General features: G+C 42.2%; 1 protein-coding gene across 2 annotated transcripts in view; it reads right to left on the reverse strand.

Annotated features, from left to right (window-relative positions):
• Positions 1 to 13,515, reverse strand: part of NUP188 (nucleoporin 188) — a 42,268-nt gene extending 28,753 nt beyond the window's left edge. For both annotated transcript variants that reach the window (XM_070430488.1, XM_070430487.1), the window contains exons 1-10: positions 13,483 to 13,515; positions 9,675 to 9,729; positions 8,113 to 8,186; positions 5,345 to 5,429; positions 4,481 to 4,561; positions 3,775 to 3,819; positions 2,702 to 2,794; positions 2,436 to 2,555; positions 1,586 to 1,797; positions 749 to 863 (exon numbers count right to left, since the gene is read on the reverse strand). In XM_070430488.1, coding sequence (XP_070286589.1) covers positions 749 to 863; positions 1,586 to 1,797; positions 2,436 to 2,555; positions 2,702 to 2,794; positions 3,775 to 3,819; positions 4,481 to 4,561; positions 5,345 to 5,429; positions 8,113 to 8,186; positions 9,675 to 9,729; positions 13,483 to 13,514 — 912 coding nt within the window. In that variant the 5' untranslated portion in view covers position 13,515. The remainder of the gene's footprint in view (positions 1 to 748; positions 864 to 1,585; positions 1,798 to 2,435; positions 2,556 to 2,701; positions 2,795 to 3,774; positions 3,820 to 4,480; positions 4,562 to 5,344; positions 5,430 to 8,112; positions 8,187 to 9,674; positions 9,730 to 13,482) is intronic.
• Positions 13,516 to 13,559: the final 44 nt, after the last annotated feature.

A 13,559-nucleotide genomic window follows, 5' to 3' on the forward strand; every position in this document is an offset into this window, starting at 1 on the left:
CACCTCACTAATAGACCCTTCAAGTACTCTCCCTTTAACCCATACTTTTTTTTTCCTCCTGATTTTGAGCAGTCTTAACCTAAGATTATAAAATACATGTTCAGCCGTAGCTGGTTTGGCTCAGTGGACAGAGCGTCGGCCTTCGGACTGAAGGGTCCCAGGTTCGATTCCGGTCAAGAGCATGTACCTGGGTTTTGGGCACATCCCCAGTAGGGGGCGTGCAGGAGGCATCTGATCAATGTTTCTCTCTCATCGATGATTCTAATTCTCTATCCCTCTCCCTTCCTCTCTGTAAAAAAATCAATAAAATATATTTAAAAAAAATAAAATAAAATACATGCTCAAATAGAGACTCTCCAAATTTCCCCTGATCCTTCTTGAACTTTCTCTGCTTTCTCCTCATTTCCTATCTTTCTAACCATCCCATCTCAAAAGTTCTTCCCCTTTCCTCTTCTTGCACAGGCTCCATATATACAGACCACCTCCCAAAGGTTCTATCCTTGGGCGGCTTTTGTCCTTATATCCTCTCCCTGAGTGACTCTACTCACCCTCACAGATTCCACTATCACCTCTGTGCAGATAATTGACAAATCCAATCAACTTAACAATGCAGAACCTCAAATTCCACAACAAGAAAAAAAAATTTTTTTTTTTTTAAGAAAAATTTTATGTAAGAGTATAGTCGAGTGGTCAAAAACATACTACTATGAAAGGTCTGCACAAAGGCCAGAGGCTGCTCAAAGTTCACCTGGCAAATAAGCCCATCCTGGGCAAACTGATGCAGTTCTCTTCTGTCATCCAAAGCACACTTGAGCAATGACTCAATATCCATGCCTTCCACCAGGATAAGGGCACTGAAGTAGCTAGAAAGGAAAACAGTATCACGGTGTCATGAACGCTACTCTAACCTCATTGGAAAATAGGTAAAATCTTAAGACACTTCAATATCAAAGAAATTATGATTGAGTTATGTTACATTCTTTCTCACACTAAGTCTTATAAATCCAGGTTGTATTTTACACTTCCAACACATCCCAATTTGACCAGCCACATTTTAAATGCTCAACAGTTAACATGGCCTGTGCCAACCAAAGCACAGATCAAGTCCTGGAGGTTTCTACAGCCACCAATTATATCTGACCTTGATAAACTCTCTGACTGTTCAAGTGTGTATCTTTGTCCACAGAGGGAACAGACCTCTAAATGTAAATATATCCATTGCCATAAAATTCAAAGTCCATAAACGGATCTCAAAGAGGCAGGAAACAAATCTGCCTTATTTTTCATGGTCTCAGCGTTTGCACAGTGTCTAGCCTGCAATAGGTGCTCAACAAATATTTTGTTGAATGGATGAACCTCTTCGATGAAGACAGTAAGTAAACTAATAGAATGCCATACTTACTTTGAGAGACCATGTCCTTTCAATCCCAGTCTTTACTCCTTATATGACCTGGAACATGGTAGCACCCATCTATTTCCCCACCCATTAAGTGAAAAGTACTCCTCCCCTCACCCATTCACAGAATCACTATAATATCAATGTAACACTGTACAAGTTCTATGACCTCCATTAATTCAGACTTACCCAATCCGATCCACAAAAGGATCCATGGTCTCATCCACCAGGTGCCTGTTGGTCTGCCTACTACCAAATCCTTGCTCTTTAAACAGCTTGGTTAATACCAATAGGTCACTAGGTGCCATCTCAAAGTATGCATAATAAAGGAAGATAATTTCTAGCAGCATGGACTGTTCCCGAAGGCACTGGACAAACCAGCGAGACACCTGACGCTCAGTCTGCACAACCAATGAAGAAAAAAATGGGAGAGAAATAAAGTCAGATTTACAAACATATTTAAATTTGTAAAGTTATTTTTACCAGGTAATACATGTATAGTAGGCCCCGTTACCCCCGGGGGATACATTCCAAGACCCTCAGTGGATGCCTGAAACCATGGATGGTATTAAACCCTATATATACTATGTTTTTTCCTTGAGAAATTTATGCTTTTGTTGCTATTATAAATGGGCCCTTTTCTTCTATTAAATATTTAAAATACCTATTGTGTTTTGGTTGAATTGTTTTAATAAACACATATCATTGTCAAAACAAAAGATTATAACAATAACATTAGTAATCTATAAATGCAGATTGGCTTTAGATCTAGGATAAAATAATCAGACTAGTGTCACACATTAAATAATGATAATAAAGAAGACAAACTCTTGAGTATAGAGTTCCATTAATCATTAAGAGAATATGTTAGGTAAGAGAGAAAGTAAATGTTTTATCCATATAACATATTTAAATTTTTCTGAAGACTGATAACTTACGTTTTAAGTTTAACAAATGAATAAATAATTTAACTTGGAGCTCTATGAGAAAGAGTATATAATTCTCCTAAGAATTATAAGAGGGTCCAATAAACACATACCATGAGGTTTCCATGTGTCTCCCATGTTGGTGCTTCAGTTCTATAAAGCTCTTCAAACTGCTGTCTATATTTTGTAACTAGCTCCTTCTCCAATTTATCAACACAGTCTGCATATTCAACCTTTTAAAAAAAATCCAAAACAGGGTAACTTATACCTAAAGTAAAAGTTAAATATTCAAATAAATATGAGTGTGAATAATATAAAATTATTTAAAAGAGTTGAATTTTACAGGGTAAAGAGAACCAAGAAGACAAAATGGGCTTACCCTATAAGGATGTCTTTCATCTTGGAAATAAGTGAGAAGGTGTAAGACACAACGAAGAATACACATCCTTTCTTCATAATAATAATCTGCAATCTGGGAAAAATATTCAAAATCAGTTACTCACAATTGCACAGGATACTCAATTGTAAATTTATTGATAAAGAGATCACTTAAAGATGTGCATGAAAAAGTTCAATTTATAATCAATCACAGCCCTGGCCAGTGTGGCTCAGTTAGTTGAATGTCGTTCCATGCACCAAGAGGTTGCCAGTTCAATTCCTGGTCAGGGTATATACCCGGATTGCAGACTCGATCCCCAAGTAGGGGGCATACAGGAGGCAGCCAATCAATCTTTCTTTCTCATTGATTTTTCTCCCTCTCTCTCCCTCTCCCTTACTCTCTCTCTCTAAAATCAATAAAAACATATTTTTTATGAATAAAATAAAATAAAACCAATCACAGAAATGGAAACAGTATTAGGCCAAAAAGAAAGCAAAAGACCTTCATGAATGGGATACAGGTAAAGTCATGCAAGATAAAAGCAATTACTTAATAATATAAACAAATTTTTCTAACAGCTAGAGCATTCAAGTAATACACAATACTATAAACTGACAGCCAAATATATGAAAGCAAATATAAAAACACCACTGATGTATGTCCTAATTCCTTATCACTAATGTACTTAGTTCTCACTAAATACCAAATAGGAAACTACTTCAGAAGTCATGATAAAATTCCATTTTAAAATCAGATCCTGGGTGAGAAGGTTGCTTTGGGAGGAAGGGGGAGTTACAGAAATACAAATTAATCCTGTTGCATTTAGATCTAGAGAAAAAATATCCACTAACCAGTTCTCACCCCAATGACTGAAGAATCTCCTTTGGAAAAAGAGCTCGGCTGGTTCCAGTGGATTAAAAACCTCTTGTTTCACAAAACAAGTAATAAGCTTCCTCATTAGGACCTCAATGCTTACCCAACAAGAGTTAAAGGCAGCAATGCTCAGGAAAACAAGGTCAAGGAACCGGCACCCAATTTTACATGGAAGAACGGAAATGATGACTACTACTGACCTTCAGGATTAAGGCCTGGCTCTGCCTCTCATCTTGCAGTACCACCTGAAGGAAAAAAGAAAAGCCAGGAAGCCACCTTATTAGCAATACTAAATTCACACACAAAAAAAGGTAAACATGTTCACCTCACCCTTCAAGATTATAATTGCCCATTCATTTCTGCAAACATTTTACCCAACTATATATTCAAGTCTGTGCTCAAATCCCTGCCCCTCTCCTCTGGCTTTAGTTTCCTCATATATATAATTAGAGGCCCGGTGCACAAATTCGTGCACAGGTGGAGTCTAGCCCACCCCCATCGGGGCTGTTCGGGCCGGGCCAGCTGAGGGGAGAGGCCATGGAAGGTTGGCCGGCGGCCCTGCCCCCTGGTCGAACTCTGGGTGGAGGGGACAATTTGCATATTAGCTTTTTATTATATAGGATGAGAAACCGGACAGGCTAAATGTTGTTCTAGGTCCATTTCAGCTCTAATATCCTGAGACTCTGATGAACATGTCAGTATTTGATCCCTCCCCACCTTCAAGTCTGAGCACTGACCTCAGCTTAAGCATCTGTTTTTTTAGGCCTTTAAACAGTCTTTCCTGAAAGTGGCTTTATCTGATTACCTACCTCTGTTGCAAGGAACTGGTACCAAAACCTTAAAGTATCTAAAACTAACAAGGAAAAAGATAAAGGCAAGAGAATGGAGCTGAACATAACCACAAACCTTTAGTAAGTCCCGAGTACCTCTGTAATCCTCTTGAAGGTAACACTGGAGTAACTGCACACTCTGTTCTTCGTCAAGACCCTGAAACACAGAGGTCATAAGTGGGGAACAGTCACCTCAGCTCAGAAATCATATATCGGATGCAAAGCATTCTAAAGATTTGTCCTCTGGAATGAACACAGAACTTGAATAAACAAAAATCCTTTTAAAGATTTCATACAACATAACAATTTTAACTGAAATAGGAGAAAAAAGGAGCAAGTCACAGGCACGTAATTTATGTGACAAATGTACATGCCAGAAACAACTGTGCTCATTCATCAAGCACATTAATACAGCAGCAGACATTCTCTGGGTTTCCAAAATTAAAAGGAAACAGCTACATATTTAAATACAGTTTAGTCCAGTGGTCGGCAAACTCATTAGTCAACAGAGCCAAATATCAACAGTACAACGATTGAAATTTCTTTTGAGAGCCAAATTTTTTAAACTTAAACTATATAGGTAGGTACACTGATATTAACTTAATTAGGGTACTCCTACGGCTTAGGAAGAGCCACACTCAAGGGGCCAAAGAGTCGCATGTGGTTCTCGAGCCGCAGTTTGCCGACCACGGGTCTAGTCAATTTAAAGAACATCACGTGTATGCTGAAGAAAACACTATGATATACAGTATATGTGCCAGGCAACTGGATTTGTAGCTCAATGTCAGAAGAGTTGCAATCTAGATATTTTTAAAACACAGTATTCAATTTAATCTCCAAAACTGAAGTAAACTGAATTTCCACTAATAATCACTAACAATAAAACCATGCACATCCATACTCCAGGTAATAAATTGAGCCAATGCTAACTTTTACTTACCAAAAACTTGCTGATTCGTAAACCCAGTTCCTTCAGTGGTGAAGGTACATCTTTTTTAGCTTTCACTTTTTCAGCTGAATTTGGACTATGAAAAGAACAATGAATCATTTCCTCATTCTCAGTAACCCTCTGGGGGTTAAAATAAAAATACTTCAAGATATTTTTACTACAGACCTATTTTTGCCCTTTAAGTGACTACAAAATACACACACACACACAAGTTCATTGCTACAGACTTTATAACACAGAACTATTTATGCCTAGGTAATAAATATAGTTTAGGTCTGTTACAAATGATAGCTATAACAACAGTATTTATAAATGAGAGTTACATTATTTTTTATCCTTACAACTACTCTGAAAGGTAAATATTACTATCCCCATTTTACAAATGGAATTACCAACACTCAGAAAACAACTTACCAAAAATCCCACAGCTAATAAAAAGTTGAGGTGAAATTTAAGACCAGGTGTTAGTATATATACATATATTACTAGCTCTGTCCACTGAGAAGGCCTAGAAGCTATGACACCCCACCCCATGCCCATTGCAGCAGTGAGCACACCCAGCATCCAGATCTTGGTTTCCAATACCATTCTCTAATAAAAGGTACCAGGAATCCTTGGTGAAATGGTTGATCTAGAGCTGGGGTGGAGAAAATACTAGATGAACCTGGAACATCTTGTAATTCCAGAAAGTAAAGAAAATACTCAGGAAACAAAAGGAGGGCACAGGCCTGACCGGTTTGGCTCAGTGGATAGAGCGTCGGCCTGCGGACTGAAGGGTCGCGGGTTCGATTTCGGTCAAGGGCATGTACCTTGGTTGCGGGCACATCCCTAGTAGGGGGTGTGCAGGAGGCAGCTGATCAGTGTTTCCCTCTCATCAATGATTCTAACTCTCTATCCCTCTCCCTTCCTCTCTGTAAAAAATCAATAAAATTTTTTTTTTTTTAAAAAAGGAGGGCACATGTCAAAAGGTCACAGAAGCCAATCTAAAAAAACTTCCATTGGCCAAAGCTGGAACAGGTATAAACAAGTATAAACTAAATATACACGAATTCCTAGTGATATAAATGAATAAACAGACAGACAGACAAATAAGTAAATAGGAGAAAAAGTCCAAATAATATACATAGGTACTACTCCCTTTAGAAGGTGAAGTTTAATTCCACTATACCCTTACCTTGAGAGTGGCTATATTTAGTGACTCGCTTCCAAAAAATAGAGGACAGAGAGAGAAAAAAGTGACTTTACAGAGGAGAAACTTGGCAAATGCTACCTTAGCCAAGGGAGCAAAGTTAACATCACCAGTGATTTCATATGGATAACTCTTTCAATACGTATCCTCTATTATGATGTGGTAAGAATGGTACTTTACCTTTCTGAATTCTCCAAAACCCACAACCCAATCTAATAATAGGAAAAACATCAAACAAATCCAAATTGAGAGCATTTTATAAAATATTTGATCAGTCCTCCTCAAAACTATTCAGGTCATGAAAATCAAAAAAAGACTGAGATACCGTCAAACTAAGAGCTTAGAAGACATGACAGCTGAATGCAATGTGGTACCCTGCATTGATCATACAACAGAAAGAAGACATTAAAGAAAAAATTTGGGGGTGTTAAATTCAAATAAAGCCAACAGTTAAAAAAAAAAATTCTGTTAAACTTCAACTCCCATGTACCAGAAAGGGAACTTTTGTCTTTAAAAAAAAAAAGAAACTAATGCCCTAAATGTCTAGACTGTGAACTAAAGCATGTTGTTGTTGGATTTTTATAGAGACTCTCACATTTCACAGAAAATCCACAACACAAAGGCTAGTATAAAGTTAAACAATAAGTTCTGAAAGAGGCAACATAGAATGATGGTTAAGAACACAGACACTGGAGTAAGACTGCCAGGTTTGAATCCTGGTTCTACCACTTACTAGCTGTGTGACCTTGGGCAAGTTACTTAACCTCTTTGTGCCTCAGTTTCCCCATCTGTAAAATGGAAACAATAATAAAAGTACCTAAATGTGATAATATAGTGATTATCTTTTTTTAAGTTCATATACTTTAGATACATAGTAAAGTATTTACAGATAAAATAACTGTAATGATGTCTGTGAGTTACTTCAAAATAATTATGGGGGAAGGGTTAACAGATGAACAAAAAAAAAAAAGTTCTTCACTAACCTAAGAGAATGAAGGTGGAAAGTGAAGATGGAATAAAATCAACAGATGTTCAGAAGCAGAAGGGAAATGGGGGTGCTTGGGAACTACAATGCATAACACAGTGAGATCTGGACTAGGAATTAAGGTAAGAGTCTAGTCCTTCCTACAGGTATAGTCTTTTCTTCTGTTTTAACTACTTTATTTTTCCACTTCCCAGTAAAAAACAAAACAAAAAAAACTTACATTCACCTCCAAAATAAAAATTGTTCGCTGTTATATTCCAGCATTTGGTGCTGACAATGCCTCACACAATTCGGACCAAAATATATAATTGAATACTTAATTGAATATTTAATAAACCCTCATCCCCAGACACTACAGTTATATAACTGGATTCAACAATACTGTATTTTTAGAAGGCATTTCCCTTCCTTTATAAAGACAGGTTTCCACTGGTTTCCTTTAAAGAGACAATTTGGTTTCTACTGGTAACCAAATTGTATTTTCTCTGATCTACCCAACCCAGCAATACCATTCATGAAAATGGTTTCATCTATACCAGCTTCTTCAGGGGAATTACTCTAAGCAGATGCTTATGATAGCCATACCTGGGAGGTTTGTAGTATGAAAGTCCTTCTAATAGCCGCTGCCAATGTTTATTCAGTTCTGCCTCAATCTGATTCTGGAAAAGAACAAAGAAATAATACAAATGCAATTTTAATCAGACTTCAGGATCACAGTGATGATTACATATTCCTTTCAGTCTTATTTTTAAAGCAAGCTGGTGTGGCTCAGTGGTTGAGCACCGACCTATGAACCAGGCGGTCACGGTTGGATTCCCGTTCAGGGTACATGCCTGGGTTACAGGTTCCATCCCCAGTAGGGAGCGTGCAGAAAGCAGCCAATTGATGATTCTCTTTCATCAACAGTGTTTGTCTCTCTCTCCCTCTCCCTTCCTCTCTCTGAAATCAATAAAAACACATTAAAAATTTATTTTGAAAATAAAAAAAGTGTTCTTCCCCACAGTTGAAATCATTTTGAATAGAGAATTTTATAGCCTTTTCTTTGCTTAACATTCTAACATAATTTCACCTTATTATGAAAATCTTGATAAACGTTCTTAAGTGATTGCATATTTTATTAAGTGGCTAGATCATAATTTATTTACCATTCTTCTAATGTTAGATACACTTAAGCTGACTGTAATTCCTTATTAATATAAATAATGCTATGGTTAAGAGCTTTGTGCACAAAGCCTTTCCAGGATTTTTTTCTTTTAAAAGATAGTCCTTGCCCTAGCCGGTGTGCTCAGTGGTTGGAGCATCAGACTATGCACCAAAGGGCCGTGGGGTTCGATTCCCCGTCAAAGGCACCCACCTGGGTTGCAGGTTTGCTCCCTGCCCGTAGTCGGAGTGTGTGCAGGAGGCAACCAGTCGATATGTTTCTCTCACATCAGTGTTTCTCTCTGTGTCTTTCTCCCCTCTCCCTCCTTCCCTTCCACTCTCTCTGGAAAGCAATGAAAAAAATATCCTCAGGTGAGGATAATAAAAAAAAAAAACAAAAAAAATGATGCAGTCCTAGAAGTGGAATTATGAGATGAAGACATATCAAAAAATGTTAAGGCTCTAAAAAAGGTGTTATCGTTCCTTTTATTAATTACAATAACAACAACAATAGTAATAATTGAATGTCATTTAACATTTTATCATCACAGGGTCAGAACACTAGAGGATCAATATGAAGAACTGTCCTTTATTGATTATATACTTGAAAATGTCCTAGAAACCACAGTCTCTCTGATCTAAGGAGCTATCTAAATGGAAAAAGGAGAAAAGGCAAGTAAAGTATGAGACAGAAAAAGCCTGAGAATCTTTTTAGCCTGAGGTAGCAGGACAGTATTTATATCCTGACCCTGAGCAGCCAATCAAGCAGCACTGTTATCTTTTCAGAAAAGGAATCACTAAGGAACAAAGAAAGGCGCAGATTTAGAAAACTTTTAGCAGCGAGACTATAAGACACACTACATTTCAGCAGAGAAAAAATATATATATAAAGTTTTAGAATTTAAAAAATGTGTTTTCTTCCTACTTCAAAGAGAAGGCACTTTTAAAAAAAAAAATACAAACTGCACAAAGATCCATAGAATCCACTCAAGACCACCACCACTTACCAGTTCTCTCAGAGCTGACCTTCCAAGCAGAATTGTCCACAGTTCTCTGCTGCTCCTGAAAAAGGACAGAAAGCAGACTGAACTAAGCTATCTCACAGCTATTTTTTTTTCTCACAGCTATTTTATCTATTCTCTAAAGCAAAAAGCTCAATGAACAAAACAACTTGTTAGTATTTTGGACAGTAATCCTATTATATTCTTAGAAGTTTGATGTTCAAAATAAAAACTAAAATATAGTCCTAGTTGGTTTGGCTCAGTGGATAGAGAGTCAGCCTGTGGACTGAAGGGTCCCAGGTTGGATTCCCGGCAAGAACACATGTCCTCGTTGCGGGCTCAATCCCCAGTAAGGGGCGTGCAAGAGGCAGCCGATCAATGATTTTCTATCATCATTGATGTTTCTATCTCTCCCTCTCCCTTCCTCTCTGAAATTAATACAAATATTTTTTAAAAAAAAAAAGAAAATTAGTATTTGATCATAACAAGAATCAACACTTATTAAGCAGTTGTAATTGTCAGGCACTGAACACCTTGTCTTATTGAATATGGACAACTTATAAGGCAGATACTGTTATTATCCCCATTATTTCATCCGAAAACTAAGGTTTAAGAGTGGTTAAGTAAGTTGCCTAACATCACAAAGCCAATACATAATGGAGCCAGAGCTTGAACCCAGGTTTGCACAACTCCAGAGTTGACTCATTACATTACACTGCTTCAAGGTGCACCAAAGAACTCATCCTACAAGCAAAGACTGAGGTGAAGCTTTCTGTTCTACAATGGCATACCATACCCATAATACAGGGCTGGCACATAGGAGAGACTCAAAAATACATGCTGACGAATGACTATCAAAGGAGGAGAAGTCCCTTTTAGACCTATAATCTAATTGGAAGAGGAAAATTAGAAAAAACAAGTATCTGCAGAAGTGCCAAGAGAAGGCAGAATAAAAGAGAAAATGGTAGTTTAACAGGAAGGGAATCCTTGTGGAAATGAATGTTACTGGCTCCTCAATTCCTACACATTTACTGGTCTAGGAATAATGGGAATAAATCTAGAACTTCATGATGCTCATACACTTAGTATTGGGATTGACAAAGGATGTTAAGCACACATGACACTATCAGCAAGTAATGAAGAGCTAAATCCTAACAAACACTCCAAAGGAATATAATCTTCTAAGACAAAAAGAGTCAGAGGAGAGAAAGATCACTGGGAACTGAGCCAACGACTAGGGAGAGACTTCACCTCAAACAGAGCCTTGAAGGTTTAAGCAGGGTGACTCTCAGGACACAAGACATGGCTGGAACTGTGACGTCCAAGCCAAAACTCAGGGAAGCATCTTCCATATGTATTTTCATAAACAAAATATGTGCTATCATGTCTCATTTATTTACAGAAATATATTTGAGCTAAGTATTTGTAGGAGAAACTAAGGAACCAAAATCAAATAACTTGTCTGAAGGGTAAAGTTAAAAATTTTATTGACTTCCAGGCCAATGTTCTAGCAGACACCATGGAACTCCATTCCTAAATGAGCCGGAGTCCACGGAAACGGGACATTCTCTTCCTTAGAGAGGTCCCCGTCCCTGGAAAACTGGGTGAACGCTGCTGGGGGGTTAGGAATAACAGTCTCTACAGCTGCGTCCTTTAGGTGGAAAGCTGAGGTACAGCCCACCCACTGAGGAGCTTTATTTTTAAAATATATTTTATTGATTTTTTACAGAGAGGAAGGGGGAGGGATAGAGAGTTAGAAACATCGATCAGCTGCCTCCTGCACAATCCCTACCGGGGATGTGCCCGCAACCAAGATACATACCCTTGGCAGGAATCGAACCCGGGACCCCTCAGTCCGCAGGCCGCCGCTCTATCCACTGAGCCAAACCGGTCAGGGCTGAGGATCTCTTTTCAGAAAGTTATTTCCACATGAAGACAATAAACAAAAGTGGTCACTGCTTGCCTGGCCTGCATTTCTCAGTGGTTAGAGCATTGGCGGAGCACCAAAGGGTCCAGGGTTCGATTCCTGGTCAAGGGCATGTACCTGGGGTGCAGGTCAGGGCGCATGCAGAGGGCAACCAAGCAATGTTTCTCCTCCCCCCCTTCCCTTCCACTTTCTCTCAAAAAAAAAAAAAAAAAATCAATGGGAAAAATATCCTCAGGTGAGGATTAACAACAAAAAAGAAAGCGGTCCCTGCCCAGGGATACTCCACTCCACAGAGGAGGTTCATCGCTCTTGCATGGTTTAAGCAGAAAGCTTTCACACCACCACCGTTTTTAGCACGGGTACACCATTCCGTCGTCTATAAACACAGTAAACACAGAAGAACACGAGAGATACCAAAAACGTCAATATTCAAAGGGAGTCTCTGCCAAACCCCGACGGAGCTTCCCGGAGCCGGACTGCTCCGGGAGTGTCCCCTGTCCGACTCCCGCCACCCGCATGGACCACGCACTGGCTTCCCGCGCTCAGAGCACCGCGGGGCTGTCCGGAGGACTCGCACCCGGGGAGACACCCGGCTGGCTGTCCGCAGGCACCGGGGCGGGAGAGTAAAGGGCTTTGGTCGGACCCGCAGGCCTGGCACAGACGGGCGCTGCGCAGGGTAGCCCCGCCGCCGCCACGGGCCCCGCGCACAAGCTAGAAGGACGGTCTCCGGAGCCGGCCGCGAGCAGAGCAGCGTCTCCAGCCCGTGGGTCATGTCTTCCGCCTTCAGGTACGAGTCCGGCAGGGCTGCCAGGACGATCAAAGCCTTTCTCACGCAGACCCACGCGGCTCTTCCATTCCAGAACGCGCCTCGCCCTGCGGGAGCTAGACGGCACCCAAGCGCCACAGCGACCACGACGCCGCCTGTGGCTAAGAGCGGACGGGGAGCAGCGGAGGAGGGCGAAGCCCACGGGTCCGCACGGCCCAGCAGGCCCGGGGCCGGCCGGTGCGGGAGGCGGGTCAGAGAGGGTGGTCGGTCCCGAACAGGTACCATAGGTACCGAGAGCCTGCCGCCTGCGCTCCTGGGGGGTAAGGACACCGCGGGCAGGAGAAAGGCAGGGACGGCGCTGGCCGGGGGAGTGCTCGGAGGAGGGCGGGAGGGAGCACGGAGGCCTGCACGCTGCACCGCGGGGACGGGGCGGGAGCCCCCACGTTCCGGTCCAGAGCGGGATGTGAGTCAGCTGTCAGTCAGCAGCGCCTCACGGAGCGGCGGGGACTCGGAGCGCACGGAACGCGCCTCCCGCAAGAACGGTTTCTTTTCCCGGTTCCATCTTCCCGTCCCAGAGCCCAGCGCGGTGCCCGGCACCTCGTGGGGGAGCTGGGCTGGTTGGCTGACGGAACCGCCGCCGGAGAACATGACTGGACGGATGAATGGAAGGCGGCGCGGGGAGAGAGGGCAGTAGCGGCAGGGGTGGCGCGGCGCCACGCGAGGCACCGGGGAACCGGGGAACGTCGCCAGGGTCGCGAACGGGGGCTGCCCCGGGCGACCGCGGAGCGTCACGCCGGACGAGGAAGCGCGGCGGAGAGGTGGAGGGGGCCGAGGGACGCGCCCTTGGGGAGAGGGAAGGAAGGGAGAGGGATGGGTGAGGAGCCCGGGGGCCGGCGCCGAGGGGAGGGCTGCGGCACCGGCCCCTCCTCGGAGAAGTCGCCTCAGATCCCCGCGCGCGGGGACCGTTTGGACGTGACCGCCTCCCGCCTCGGCGCCCGCTCACCTGGCCGGGCTTCGCCCCGCTAGCGCCGCCACATCCCGCTCCCTACTCCCGCCCCGTTTCCACTCGGCCTCGAGCCCACGCCTCACAGCCACCCCGGCCGAATCGGCCCGCTCCGCACCTCACACACAGCTCGCCGGCGGCAGCCGCCATCTTCGCGCGCCCGCGCGCGCGCCCGCCCCGCCCCCAAGCGCCGTG

The sequence above is a fragment of the Myotis yumanensis genome, unplaced genomic scaffold (genome assembly GCF_028538775.1).
Source record: "Myotis yumanensis isolate MYYU_CA2020_CCGP unplaced genomic scaffold, mMyoYum1.0.hap1 SCAF_12, whole genome shotgun sequence".
Taxonomy (NCBI): domain Eukaryota; kingdom Metazoa; phylum Chordata; class Mammalia; order Chiroptera; family Vespertilionidae; genus Myotis; species Myotis yumanensis.